The sequence below is a fragment of the Martes martes genome, assembly GCF_963455335.1.
Source record: "Martes martes genome assembly, chromosome: 9".
Classification (NCBI taxonomy): Eukaryota; Metazoa; Chordata; class Mammalia; order Carnivora; family Mustelidae; genus Martes; species Martes martes.
In genome coordinates this window covers 39,838,662-39,854,224 of record NC_137896.1, presented here as the reverse complement: position 1 = coordinate 39,854,224, position 15,563 = coordinate 39,838,662, and the positions used below count along the sequence as shown (strand labels likewise).

The 15,563-nt window shown below is 40.7% G+C and overlaps 1 protein-coding gene across 3 annotated transcripts in view; it reads right to left on the bottom strand.

Annotated features, from left to right (window-relative positions):
* MACROD2 (mono-ADP ribosylhydrolase 2) overlaps positions 1-15,563 on the bottom strand; it is a 1,916,992-nt gene that overhangs the window by 130,575 nt on the left and 1,770,854 nt on the right. For all 3 annotated transcript variants that reach the window (XM_080814553.1, XM_080814554.1, XM_080814555.1), the window contains exons 10-11: positions 14,936-14,980; positions 7,656-7,739 (exon numbers count right to left, since the gene is read on the bottom strand). In XM_080814553.1, the coding sequence (XP_080670679.1) occupies positions 7,656-7,739; positions 14,936-14,980 (129 nt within the window). The remainder of the gene's footprint in view (positions 1-7,655; positions 7,740-14,935; positions 14,981-15,563) is intronic.

Sequence of the window (15,563 nt, the reverse complement as noted above, 5' to 3'; positions counted from 1 at the left end):
ACAGGGGAGGTTCTTTCCTTCATTTAATAATGAAGAAACTGACTTTTAGGTTAGAAAAACTGCCAACGTAGGAAGCAGAACTTGTACAGTCAAGAGCTCCGTCTACACTCATGTTGAACTGTGGTTTCTCCTCCAGTAAGAGCATCCATGTATGTTACCACCCAAGCCAGGACGCCCCAGAGATGAAAGAGAATATTGCCAATAATAGGCCAGGGCCACAGGCCTAGACAGAGATCATTCCGTGTCACACAGCAACTATGCTTAGTCTGCCCATGTAAGCTTTTCCTTCTCACTATGGAAAATGCCTCAGTGTATTCTGAGCCTGTTTAAAATCCTAATGCTAACTGAAACAGGACTCCATGTTTAGAACCACAGCTTCGTTTAATGGGTAACTGTAGAGAGCGTGACTGTTGGGCTCTTCTACTAATTTGTAGTAGGGGGATAGCTCAGAATGGCCCTGAATCATGCAGAACATGAAGAGGATAATTAAAGCAAGATGACGACATGGACTTTTATTGTATTCTGATTTTCACTGTGGAAATTTTACCTTTTGCTTAAATTCTTGGTATTTTAAGGTCTAGAGGATAAAATAAAGCTTTTCTTCATGAGAAAGCTGCTTTTCCTCATTCCTGCTTCCTTTTTTTTTTTTTTTTTTAAAGCTGGTCAATCACTAAGCTCATTTGAGTGATGGCTAAGTCAAAATTATGACTGCCTGATTTTACCCTTCACTGCACTTGTCAAAAAATTAAATTAAAGATCATGCTTATGAATATAATGCATGAACTGCTGCATGGCATTCTGAAAGATAGAATGTCCCTTCTGTCCAGCCACTCACAAAACAGCATGTCACATGATACATTAATATGCAGGAAAAATAATAGGGCAGGGAGAAAATTCTGCCGCTTAGGAAATATGATGTGCATTCCACCAGTGGTTCGTGTGTTCAGAAAAATTTATTTTAGTCGAGACAATAATAATAATACCTCTAATAGCAATATTAGATCCTTCAAACTTGTAAAGTGCTTTCTAGTTTCCAAAATGTTTCCACATGTAATCTCATCTGACAAAAGAAATCATCAATATTTTAGAGTGCAGTATAGGGCTGCTTGATTTAGCATCACAAGGGCTCGGGTTCCTGAAGAATGTGAATCCCATGTAGGCTCGTTGAATATTCTATGTAGAGGCAATTGTAGAGCGAGAGCCAAAGTGCTAGTGCTTTCTGTAAAAAATATGGTGGAAAAATAGCATTCATTACCAAAAGCCACTGAAGGCTTTGGAGATGAATGTATGGAGAAAATTACTGTTCTAAATTTGCTACTGAATTTTAGAAGCATAACATTTCTAATTTTTAAATGAAAGTATGTTTTTGTTTTATCAATATAAAACAATTCTTGCCGTGTATATGTACATTTTCCAATTATGCACAAATTTAGAAAGTTGAGTATTGAACTCTTCCCAATCTGCCCCTGTCTCTTCTCCACTCCTTTAAGATAACTCCTGAGATCAATTTGACATGTATCCTCCCAGACTATTATATATGTAGACATACATGTATACACATTTATAGGTAGGTTTTTATTTTTATATGTATATTTGTAGGTATTTACTGTCTACCAATCACTTATCCAATCTACCTATCATATATCCATCTAATTCTTGAATACATGGGTGAGCTGGTGCTTTGAAACTCCTAAGAAGCTAGAAATTATGGCGATTAAATCAAGATTTGTAAGCAAGCACTGAAATAATTGTTTGCTTTGAGACATTTGCCGACACCCAGATGGTCTAGACTCTAGAATAGTGGTTCTCAAACTCAAGTATGCATGTGTTAATACCCCAAGGGCTTTTAAAAACACAGATTCGTGGGCCCTACCTCAGTATCTCTGATTCAGTAGCTCTGAGATGAGGCCCTAGAATGTGTAATTCTCACAGGTTCCCAAGTGATGTTGGTGATGCAGACAGGAATACTCTTTGATAACCACTAGCTAAAGCTCGGGTTTGAATGAGCCACACATATGAGCCATAGGACCTGTGCTTTGGTCCTGAGTATAGGGAAATTTTCCCCTCTCAGTTTTAGCATTGGTTGGAGAGGGAGAAAGGAGGAAAAAAAAGTCTCTGCTGAGATTTCCTAATCTTATAATATATGTGTACTAACATGGGCTTAAACAAGTAGCAAACAAAACACAAAAACTCTATGCCAAATATGTAGTTAGTGTCCCTAAATCAACAGTATCTTCAGGATTCTCAGAAACAAAACATAAATAAACTCTTAATCCAACTTCAGAAAATCCCCACAAATAAAAATCTAAAGAACATGGCCATAAAAAAGGCAAAACATACAAAGAAATAACCATAACTATGAATCTGCAAAAACAACAAACTGTAGAATTTGACTTACACAGACAGACTAGAGATATTGAAATCTCAGATACAGATTATTTTTAAAATATTTTATGTGGTTATTAAATAAAGAATGACCAGCTATATATGAAACAGAACCAAATAAAACTTATAAAAATGAAAAGGATAACGGTGGAAATTAGATTAAATAAAGTTAAATAAGATTAATGAATAGAGTGATAAGCTTGAAAAAATTAACCAGAAAGCATCAAAGAGAGCTAGATAGAGACACAGGAAAACAACAAGAACAGCAACAACAACAATAACAACAACGTAGGTTAGGAGTCATGAAGGAGAGAAAAAGAATGAGTAGGACATAGTGGAGGTATAATATTTGGTGAGGCAATAGGATTTTCAGAACTTTACTAAAAAATGTTTATTCCCATATCCAAGAAGCATAGCAAATACTAAAAAGGATAAAGAGAAACCCACACAGAGGGACATCATACCGAAACCCAGGGACAAATAAGATAAAGACCAGATTGTCAATGCAACTAGAAAGAAAAGAATCTAAAAAAGGAAGCACATTGAGATACCACCTTACACCAGTTAGAATAGCCAAAGTTAACAAGACATTAGTAACAAGACAACAAGACAAAGTTAACAATACAAAGTAAACAACATGTGTTGGAGAGGATGTGGAGAAAGGGGAACCCTCTTACACTGTTGGTGGGAATGCAAGTGGGTGCAGCCACTTTGGAGAACAGTGTGGAGATTCCACAAAAAATTAAAAATAGAGCTACCCTATAACCCTGCAATTGCACAACTGGGTATTTACCCAAAAGATACAGATGTAGTGAAAAGAAGGGCCATCTGTACCCCAGTGTTCATAGCAGCCATGGCCACACAGTCTCCAAACTGGGGAAAGAATCAAAATGCCCTTCAACGGACAAATGGATAAAGAAGATATGGTCCAGATATACAATGGAGTATTATGCCTCCATCAGAAAGGATGAATACCCAACTCTTGTATCAACAGGGACAGGACTGGAAGAGATTATGCTGAGTAAAATAAGTTAAGCAGAGAGAGTCAATTATCATATGGTTTCACTTAAAGATTAACACAGAGGACTTTGGGAGATGGAGAGGAGAAGGGAGTTGGGGGAAACCAGAGGGGGTGACAAACCATGAGAGACTTTGGACTCTGAGAAACAAACTAAGGGTTTTGGAGAGGAGGGGGATGGGGGGTTACGTGAGCCTGGTGGTGGGTATTAAGGAGGGCATGTATTGCATGAAGCACTGGGTATGGTGCATAAACAATGAATTTTGGAACACAGAAAAGAAATAAAATTAAATTAAATTAAATAAAAAGAGGCTACTATAACAATGCTAATATTTTAAAATTACTTTCATTTATTTAATAATGCATAATAAATATATAATTGTATTTTGAAATATTAAAAAAGAGACAATTAGACTGAGATATTACTTCTTAACTACAGAACTGGTAAGGATGGGGAAAAAATCTTGAAATGCTGCAAGAAAATAACCATCAACCTCAAATTTTTACCCAGGAAAACTGCCTTAAAAAATAGCAAAATGATGTTTCCACGCAAACAAAGCCAGAGAGATTTTCATTAAAGGAACTTCTGAAAGGATTTCCTGGTGAAAGAAGGAAGAAAGAATGTGAGAGGAACATGTGTTCTTAATGGGGCTAAGTTTTCTATAATATTCTTTCAATTAACTTTTTTGTAAGAAGAAAATTGGTCCAAATTTCTGAGAGTTGGAATTGCTAGAACTGCCATTCACCAGGTATTTTTCAAACAATTGATCCTATAATTTGTCTGCTCATGGTTGGCTTATCATTTATACCAGATGCCAGCTAGTCTGAAGTTACTAATCATTTCATTATTGACATGGTGTTGCAGTGGGTCAATACTCTGATCCATGAGAGTTCAATCAAAACAATTAAAATGAAACTCTATATCCCAAAGTCCACTATACAAAAATGCTAATAAATACATTTAGAAATTGTCTGATTATTTCTTATGGTGTTCAGTACTTTAGTACAACATTTGCTAAAGTAATAAGGCTTTCAGTCAAGGCTGCAATGATAGCAAAATTGCCTTCTTCAAAAAAACTAGGCCTAGTTTCCAGAAGAGGAAAAGGGAAAAGGGTTAGCAAAGTTATGTCATTTGTAGAAAAAAAGAAGAGATTCTGACATTAACAAGCTGTATGGACTTTGGGCAAGTTAAAAACCATTCGTAGTCTACATTAAAACAGATCAGTAGAATGAGATGACTGGCCCATACGTTCACAAAATTCTTCTGGATCAAAATACAGTTATTAGAGTTATATATGCCAGAAAATTTAGGTGAGTTTGTGTTCCAACTCTATTCTCTATGATCCTGTCTGAGAATGGATATTATAAGGTAAACTGAGGTAATCAGGAAGACCCATGAGGGTTGGAATCAGGGCTGGGAACCCAAAGGAGAGAAGAAGTAAGAGGAGGCCAAGTGATGGGGAATTAAGTTGAGTGATCTATAAATAAAAATACCAGAAACTTCTCTTACTGAAATAGATAGATAGATAGATACTTCTATCTACTATATAGATACTTCTATCTATCTATCTATCTATCTATCTATCTATCTGTCTATCTATCTATCTATCTTAGGGAGATGACCACATCGGAACAGGGCTGATAATTCTAAAATGGGAAGCCCACCACAGAGAAGGATCATAATCTTCATTATCCTTTCACCAAGGGATACAATATTCCCTTTGCATGTCTAGTGGGAAAGAATTGTAACTCTTTGCCAATCAAAGATTATAACACTTTGAATCATGAGAAGAAGTGAAATATATGTAACATGAATTAACATGAATTCAGGACCTACTTTATTTCATCAAAATAGAAACACTGATAAATAATGAGTGCCCATCATAGAATCATCTACCTCTGCCATGTCCCCTTCTTACCATTTTCCTGCAATGGTTACTTTTTGTCCCCAAAGCCATCTTAGGGACAAACACACAATTCCCATGTTTTTATAGAATGGCTAATGTTAGATTTCATCATGAGGCCTCAGACAGAATGTCCCTGGTCACGAACCCACAGTGATGGCACTTTGGTGCCTCAGAGCATATTCTGAGACCATGTCTTTGGGTGAGGTGAAGCCTATTATCTACTCATCTTGGGATTACAGAATGATGTTCCTAAACAAAGGAAATTACTTAGGAGGCAAAAGAAGTTTCTGCTCATCTGAAGGAGTAAGTGGGAAGAGCAGTTTATGGCTCATCACATGACACTCAAAATGAGCACAGGCCCAGGCTCCAGAAAACCACCTCTGATGTGGGTTGGACATTTGATGGGAACCACTAGGTGAGAAGGAGCCTCTCTAAGGAAAAGGCAATTGTTGTTTTGCCCTTAACCTGTTTCCCAATCATGACCTCAAGAGATTGTCCAGGAAATGACCTCGTTAGAGTAAGAAATGACAGTCCAAAGCTCTTAACCTCTTGGGCTGTTACAGCTGTTGGCCTTCTCCAGGGTTCTAAGTGTTCACCGTGAATGGTTTGAAGCTCTCAAGAACGTTAAGTGAATTAGAGCAGTGTGCACCCCCTCATGGTGCTGATTATGATGGCGATTATAATAGCCATTATGAATGCTGGACCTGTGCCAGGCACTTTATACACATTATTTCTATCATTTACTGTTAGCTGGAAATGTTTATTTCTCACTCCTCAACCAAAGGGCAGAGAACATTTACTGCTGTGCCTTTCTCCTCATCCCCTCACTTATCCAAACCTGGGGGGAAAGAAACACATTCATCTTGAGTCTCTCTCAGATCCCCCCTGCCCACAGAGAGGACGTGTCTTGGGCTATTCTTTTTCATATAATTAGCTCACCCAGCAGCCTCTGTCTAGGCACCCAAGATACCAAGGACAATGGTACTTGCTCCTGAGGGGACAGAGGTTACGTCTTTCACATTCAGCAGTAAAATCCAGCATTAGGAAGCCCATCTGGGGACAGGGAGACCAGATGTTCTCATCTAACCTCATTAGTAACAAAGCTCATGTTTTTGGATTCAAACTTTCTGATAGCTTTGCCTTCTCAGTTGGTTCTGAACCCAGATGTGGACGAAGGCAGTGTCATTGCTTATCAATTGGAACCCCGACACTCATGTAGGGGCTGTACTCTCATGGAGAAGAGATGTTCAGGATTTCCCTTCAAGGGAGAACGTGCTTCTGTGAATGAAGTGAGGCAACAGCATCCCCTGGCCACACTTTGGGGTCCACTGAAGCATTATATTCACACCGAGGCCACTTTCTCCACCGGTTGCTTGCAGCCAGTGAGTGAACTGGAGGAAGGGGATCTTGGAGCCAGCCATTCCGGCACAGTGCTCTGGGCCTCCCCATTCTTTCCCAGAGTTCACTGCAGATGGAGGCTCTCCCCAGCTCTTCTTCCTTCTCTCCTTCACCTCCTCCTGCTCCTCCCCCCTTTACCCTCAAGGCTCCCCCCTCCCATACATTTCCTGCACTTCTATTTCTTGTCTTGGCATCTTCTTTCCCAAAGACCCAAGCTGACACCATCAGTATTATAATGCTCTCCAATTCACAGCAGATGAAGGGAGGCTCCAAAGTGAGAAAGGAGAAAGCATAAATACGTTCCCCTTTAAGAAGTTCATGCATACTCCGGAGATGAGAGGCTCCCTTAAAAAAATACCTAATCTACATTTTAAAAGAAAAATGTGAGTATGTTATAGACGGTACTAGTGTTGTAAGTCAAAGAGAGACTGGCTTCCTTTCTTCAGCAAACTGAGCCCAATTGAGCCTGTCCATTTAATGCAAAGATATGCTGGCTTCTAGAAAGTAGAAGAGAACAAAAAGACCAGAAACATTTCCAGCACCCACTGCTCAGGTTTGAACCTGAACTCAGAATGTACTCATGAAAAGAGCAAATGATTCAATAAGGCAATTAGCTACTCACTGTCCGTCACACCCACGTCTCTACCTTTACACTTACTCCATGACAAAGCCCCCAACTTGTGAGCACTTTGCAGAAACAGAAAATACATCACAGTGAGAAAATGGGTTTTTTCACACTTGGTTTTTACCTTCACCAATTAAACCCAAATCTGATATTTTGTCCTCACATTCAGGGGAGAATCAACATATTAGGAAAGGATAAAGAATTCTGTGATTTTTGAACTCTGGGAAATATCAGAACATGAGAGCACACACATCATTTAAAAGTTAACCAGAAATTTCTTTTCATGGAGTAATTTTTTAAAGACAAGAGGAACAGGACTCACCTTCACTAGAGTCTTTGGAAGATTCCAGCTTCTTTGCTTTGCTCTTCTTGGGGGGTGGAGAGAGGCCTTTTGGCTCTACCCCCTCTGGAAGCATAAAGATTTAAAGCATTTTTATTTAGATATTAAATATTTAAAATTATGTTGAAGTTTAAAGTCCTCCCTCCCCCCAACCCCCCTCAGTAAACCCACATGTATAGTGAAGCTTGCTCACAAATTTCATTTGTCATTTTGGCTGAGCTAAATTGTGGCAAGGGCCTGTGCTTCTCCAGCGTACATAGATTGACATTAAAGCCTCAGCTTAACATCTTTTTGTGACCATCATTAATGATTCACACGAATGTGAAATCTTAAATGCTTTTTTTTAAATTAAAAGAAATTCTCCATAAGGCAACCCCAAATTATTATTATTTTTTTCTCCACAGGAGTTTGATTTAAAACTTCACGGATTAACTGACAGTTGCCAAAATGCAATTTCATTTTACTAAATCCTCAAAGTAGAGCTAGATCAGCTGCAATGTCATCTCATCTTGGGAGGCTGGGGTGGAGCTTGAAATTATCCTCCTTCTATTTAACAGATTTCTTTAGTCATCCAAATTCTAAACAACTTCTGTATGCCCCCAATTAAATTAACATGTTTCCCACTTTTCTCAATCCTTCCCAAGACCTCCTGGGGCTGAGTCTATCCAAGGAGGCTGATAATTTAAATTCTGAAGACTGAAAAAAAAAAAATTCTGAGGACAGTGTTAGGAAAAGTATCTCTAAATTCATCCCCTTCAGATATAGATACTTTGTTATGCATTAATTTGTATTTCTAGTGCTGGTCTCCCTACTAAGCTCAAAGCTTATATCTTCAACTTACATGGCAGCTCGTTTTGTATTTGAACTGGCTGTCTTCTGTTTGCACCTCCAGATCCACTCATCACCCCCTACCCCATCTCCCACCCAGCTGTGCGCTGGGAGACTGGTCTGTACGTGAAATTTCTGGCTTTCTTCCTAGGCTACTAGTAGCCTTCAGGGGCTTATTGTATCCCTCCATCTCATATCACAGCCCCAATCCCTTGGCCTTCTCCACATCCCCTCTGTCTCCAGTATCAGGTAACTACACCCTCCCCCATTGTCCTTTCAGGGCTGGGATTTAATGGTGCCCCCCTCTTTCCAGCCCTCATGATTTCCTGTCACCGGGCTCTCACCAAGCATTTCAAATTTATGTAAATAATCCCATTAGGCATTTCAAACAGCACAGCTGCAACGATGCTCTTGATGTCTGCAAACCTGTTCTCCCCACCGTATTTCACATCTCACTATCTACCCAGGAATTCAAACCCCCAAACGGAGATACTGTTCTTAATGTTTCCTTTCAGTCACTTTTCCAGGAAGGTCATTGTAAGTCTTATCCGCTCTGCTCCACAATATCCCGTATTCATCCACTGAGCTCATCCTTTGCAATCATCATCCTAATCCAAACCAGCAGCCTCCCTTAACCGGCTTCCTGTAGTAAGGTCTGTCCTGGCTTTCTCATCTCCCTGAAACGATTCTCCTTGCAGCAGCCAGAGTTACCTTCTCAGTAGAAACCTGATCCTGTCGCTCACCTTTTTAAATACCACTGGTCTTAGAGTAAGATCCAAATCTAAGTCCCTGGGCCAGGACATGGCCATTGTGCTCTACCCACTGCTCTAGCCTCATCTCCCCCTTGTGCTTTGGCTGCCTTTGTGTGTTCTTTGGTCATTACTATGCTAGTTTCTGCCTTAGAATGGTCACATCTGTGGTTCTTCTCCCCTCCCCCTCCCAAAACGCACTCTCATGTGTCAACCTCCTTCTCACCTATTAATCTCCAACCAAATTCAGCTGCCAAGAAAGGCCCTCCGTGAATTCCTAATTCGAAGGGGGCCTGCAAGGGAAATCGCTCTCAAATACATCGCTTGATGTATCTGAAATCATCTTGTCCTCTTATTGTATATTTCCCTTCTCTATCCTACCTCTGAAGAATGTGAGTTCCTTGAGAAAAGGACATTTGTCTTTCCTTATCTCTCTTGCATCCCTGGTACCTAGTAGTGTCTTGAGAATTTTGTTTCCAGTTCGGTTTTCTTTCCCCCCCTTACCCAGGCCTTTCTTTAAGGCCAAGATATAATGGGGCCCATGCCTAATTCTTACTCTCTTAGCAGCTGTCGCCTTATGCCAGGATTCTAAAATTACACTACAGAGCTATGGCGACTCATTTTTCTTTTCCCATTTATTAAAAAAGGAACAGAACAAAAAATTGCATTTGATAGATGTGCTATTAAAAACTTTGGCATTATGGACTATAAAGGTTTTTGGGCACAAAGTTAGGCTTTCTGTGGTTGCAAGTAAGTCACATCTAAGATCATTACCACGGCCAGGGGAAAAATTCTGCCAATGATTACATTAGCAACTCCCCCAAACTTCTGTCACCAGGTGTGAGATGGATGTTGACCCTTCAGAATGGGTTCAGCAAAATCAGAAATGAGATGCTTGGAATAGCTCACTGAGCACAGATGCTGTGCTCAAAAGGATGCATAAAATGGGCAAAGCAATACTTGTGATCTCCCTGGAAGGAGACTGTAAGACTCTCTGGAAGATGCCTCTGAAATGCATCATCTGCAACAGGGACTAAGAGGAGAGTTTCCCATGCTGGGAACTCAACCCCAAACCAGCATTTCCTGAAAGTGAGTTTTTGATAATGAACTTGATTTCCCAACCTGAATAGGAATTCTTGGGGAAAGGATAAGACACCTCTGAAAGACATCTTCTTGTCTCTCTTCGTCCACATTTTGAGATAAGTACCCCAAAAGGACTAGTGCTTCATTTTTAAAAAAAGTGATAGGGCCCTCCTTGGGTAGTCAGTGGGCATGGATACATGTTAAGTATGAACAGTCATCTACGACATTGGTATCATTTCATAACACCCATGGAGGCATTCAAATGAAAGTCACTGATAACACATGGCCTCTGTGCCCAGATTTCTACTTGTGGGGCAGCAGAAACAACTCTCCCTCTTGATCTGGAGAAGCTGAAGGAACATTCCTCCAAAGCACCCCAAACTTCTCCTAGACAGCATATCATATGATCTATGTTGCCTCTCTTTCTGGCAGAGGGTGGAGACCTGGAGCTTTGCTCTGAGCATAGCTTTGTCACCTAAAGAACTCAACTGCGCTCCTCACTCTCATGTAGCTGAACTGCCGTAGGTGGCCGTTGATTTTCTGTCCCTGGTTGGGGCCCATTTCAACAATGCATGGTCTTGGGAATGGAAGGACATGGGGAAACATTTTCTAAGCTAGGATTGAAGAAACTGATAAAGGACTTAAAGGGAATCCTCAGCTTTTAAGCCAGTTTGTCTCTGTCATTCCCCGTGGGGGCAGAGCTTCACCTTGAGGATGACCTTGTCTCACACCACCTGAGATGCTCCTGCCTCTAAGTTACTTCTAGAGTCAGAGACAGGGTGTGAGCTTTGGGGTCAGACACACTTATGGCTCTCCTATTTAAGCCAGGAACTAATTCCTCTCAAGCCTTGTGTAGTAACAATCCTTGTCTCCTAGAGTTGTTGCATATCTTAAATGAGTTCACGTATGTGGAGCAACTGGCATGAGGTCCATGTTGATTAAAATCTTGGTTCAGCAGATGTGCGCTGGGGCAGATGTGAGCCAGCTGACCACACCTATCTCTCCTCAACTCCCGCATTCATTGACCTCATGTTTGGTAGCTCAAACACCACCACAATGGGTGTATTTACAATAATGAGATATATAGGCTCCCCCCAGTTGGGTTTCTCTGCACCCAGAGAGTCAGGTTAGCAGCACCTTACTGGTTTTGGGTCTTCAGATCATTTTTCACTATCATTCACTAGCTTTTATTGGCCAGTTATTTCTCCCAAGTAGACTTTCACTAATGTTAGCTGCATTCATAAAAATCCCTCCAGCATTTCTACATGTATGAGAAGAAGAGGCAATGCAGGGTGGAGGAAAAGCAGCTCTTAATGGTCTGGTTAGAGACCTGTCTTAGAGACCAAGACACCCGAGGATGAGATTTGAACTGAAGCCAGCTTCCTCACCAACATCTGGCAAGGCCAGTGACCCATCATGGAACCATTCTGCCCAGAATTCCCCTTGATTTCAGCACTCCCATATTAGAAAATGGAGATCAGCCTCGCAAGCCCATTCTGGCCTGGTGACTTAGCGTCTTTGGGGCATCAAGTGTGACTTTCACAGCTGCATCCAGCTGCTGGTCACAAAACCCCCAGGAAAACTGATGAGACTAAAATCAGAACTGATGATCCAATTAAAGTGCCCCAAACCTCATATGCTGACTCAAACCTTGTGGGCTCAGCATTAGCATTAATAATGATTTTCTTAAAATCACTCAGTGGTTGGGAGAGCTAGCTGCATCTCATTAAGAAGTCAACTCCCCCTGCCTAGAAATGTGTACTTATGGCACTTAGGCAAATGGTCCTTAGCCAGATAAAGTCCTTAAATTGGCCAGCTGAAAGGGCAGTACTCCCTATGGCTGAAGGATATTACAAGGATACTTCACATGAGCAGGATAAAGGAGAAGACAAGAAATTGACATTAAATTTAATCCAAGATGGGGTGACTACTTAAAGTCTTTTTTTCAACATACGGTTCTTTTAAGCAATAAGACATCCCTCATGAGTATGGAAATGGATATTCTAATTGAAATTTCACCTTGGGCTTTATGTTTTACAAAAGGCAGAGTCCTTGTCTCAGGTTGGATTTTCTCAGAAGATGCTGAGACAGGATTAGATAGCAAATACTTCATTTAAGAAATTACCCCAGAAAGTGCCAGAGGGGAGTAGGGAAGGGAGACAGGAAAGGGAAGGCAGCTGATACTGGGTGTGAGCAAGTTCCATGGGGGAGTTCTGGGTGTTGGTATCAAATCTCGTTGTCCAACACCACACTTTGCCAAAGGATACATGAAATGTGTCTAGACTGAACTGAGACATGAATATAAAACACACACACACACTTCAAAAACTTAGAATGGAAAAAAGAGGATGTAAAATATCAGGCTCCTATAATATATTGATTAGTTGTTGAAATGATACTATTTTGGATATTTTATATTACATAAAATAGTATTAAACTAATTTTACTTGTTTCTCTTTACTTTTTCCCATGTGATTACTAGAAAATCTGAAGATAAGCAGGAGGCTCCCATCCTATTTCTACCGGACAGCACTGAATCATAACCTGCCTCAGAGTTGTACTGCACAGTTCCCCCAACTCTTGCCCATTGTTGCCTGAGGACTACTCCAGACAAATTAACCCCCTGGCACTTTGAGTTTGCTTTCCTGACCAGCAAACAACGCTCAGCTGAGGGTCACAAGAACTTTCCTTAGACTGCTGTGGATATTGTAAAGCAATGGCGGGTACCATGGATATACAGGCAGGGAACTGACAAATGTTATTACAGCAGTAATACCTCCTTTGTTTCTGCTCCTGGCTTGTAGACCCTCCCTCGACTTCTCCTGCCCTCTGAATCCACTGCCCTGGGGAGACCAAGGGAACCATAGGACTCAGGCATGTTTGGACCAGAGAAGAAGCTAGAAGCTAGACAGGAGTTATGATCATTGCTCCTGTGAGCTGTTACAAAGAAAAGACCTGCTGGTATCTTTCCACGAAGACAGTGGGAGATCAGGGGAGGAAGAGAGATTTAACCAGGAGAAAGGACCATTTTAATCAAACCTTGACTAACAGAGATCGTTTACCTCAGAATTTAAATTGCTCCCTGTTAATGGAGCTGCTCAGACTGAGGTTGTTGCTGATTAATGGGTGGAGTTCTGGCATCGAATAGCAGGTTACACAAAATTAGGACCTCTGAGATATCGATTTTAATTTTTGAAACCTGGCCCCATCTCATACCTAGAACAGTGTGGTTGCCAAAATGGGGAACATGGAGTACTTATACTATGGAATTAAGTTCTATACCCTCCCAATATCTAGAGGAGAAAGAAAGAAGTGATAATTTCGTGTTTACTAAGATCCAGGAAACATTTCAGGCATATCTCCTTTAATTCCCAAACAAGACTATATGGTAACAGTTACTGGCCACAGAGGTATAAACTAAGGCCTATAGGGAAAACTTTTACCTAAAGTCCATAAATGGAGGAGCTGGGATTGAATTCAGTCCTATTGATTTCATGAATTCATTAACAAGCACATACCAAGTGGCTCCCTTAGGCAAGATCCAATGTTTGCAACCACTAGATTTCCCTCATCAAACACTGGTCTTTCTTGAGGAGTAGGCACACATCTTAACTTCTGATTGTGAGAAAAATAAATCCTATGTACCAAATATATGTACCAAATATGGCCACAGCAAGTCTTCAGGTCCCATGTACTTGAGGAAAACCTCACTGCTCCCCATCAGGGGACTGAGCCTATCTTCTCTCCCCATGAGCCTGGGCAGGCTTCTTAATGACTGTTCCAAAAAGAGTTTTGTGGAAGTCATTCTGTGGGACTCCTGAGGCTGAGGCTTAAAAAGGGTACAGCTCCTGCTGGCTCACTTTGCTGTCTCTAGAGAAACCACTTTGGAGCCTGGCTGCCATGCTGAGAGGAAGCCCAGGTTATTGAAGGAGGCCATGCATAGATGTTTCAGAAAACTGCCCCAGCCAGGGTCTCAGCCGAGAGCCCCAGAGCCAGTATCAATCGCCGGCCAGACATGAGAGTGAACAAATCTTCACAGGATTCCAGCCCCCACCCCCAGCCGCTGGGGCATCCTGATGAGGCCTCAGACCTCGTAGAGCAGCAGGATGAAGTCAGCCCTGCTGTGCTCTGTCTGAATTCCTGACCCACCGAATACATGAGCAGGATAAGCAGATGTTTTAATCACTAAGCTTTGGGGTGATTTGCTACACAGCTCTATTCGTTATAACATCAGGTTCCATTTTTACCTCAGCTTTCAGAAAGCTGAAAGTCTACTGCTTAAATATGCTAATTGTATAAGCCACAAGAGTTAGCACAACTACTTTCTCATTTTATAACCTTGAGTGTACTTTCTATTTTTTTCTTTTTTGTCTTTTCATGCCAGTATAGCTAACATGCAGGGTTATGTTCGTTTCAGGTGCACAATATAGTGATTTAACAATTCCTTACAGTACTCAGTGCTCATCAGGATAAGTGTACTCTTAATCCCCTTTACCTATTTTATTAACCTTGTTACGTTTTTCTTTGAAAAAATGTGAGGCGTACATAAACAACACAATGATCTTTGCCTATTCTCTATGAATAAAATCATAAATTTAATACCTGAATCTTCTTTGATGTCAACACCTTCTTCTTCATTATTATCATCTATTTAAAAAAAAGAGAAAAGACAAAGAAAAGCTCATACAAAAGCTAGAAACCCCAGAATTCTCCAATCCAATAAAAATGCAAAGGCAAGAAAGTACTCAGCAGAAACCTGGTAGACCATGCATTTCTATTGTCTTATGTTATTATGCTAAATCAGTGTAATGTAATGTAAACAGACATTAGAGCACAATTTTAACACCCAGGGTTTATGCTTCCTTTTAAAAATTGTTAGATATGTCTAACAAAACTATATATGCAACAATTTGTTTTGCTTTTAAAGTTTCACACAGTCACTTTGGTAATTTCAAAAGGACAAAAAAAAAATCACACACTTTAAATGCTGCATTTTTTGCATCCATGAAAGGGATGCACCCTCACCTCAAGTATTTAGAAATGTGGGGCTCGCCATTTGGGTGTAGGCTGACACCTGGGTCCAATCCCTGCACCGCACCATGGAAAGTGCTAGTTTGCTATACTTGCAAATCCAAATCTTTAACCATGCAAATTCAAGTGCCCTTCCCCCAGCCCACCCCAGTCCTATCATTCCCACTGGACTCCCCTCATCCCAGTGAAACCTTCTGTA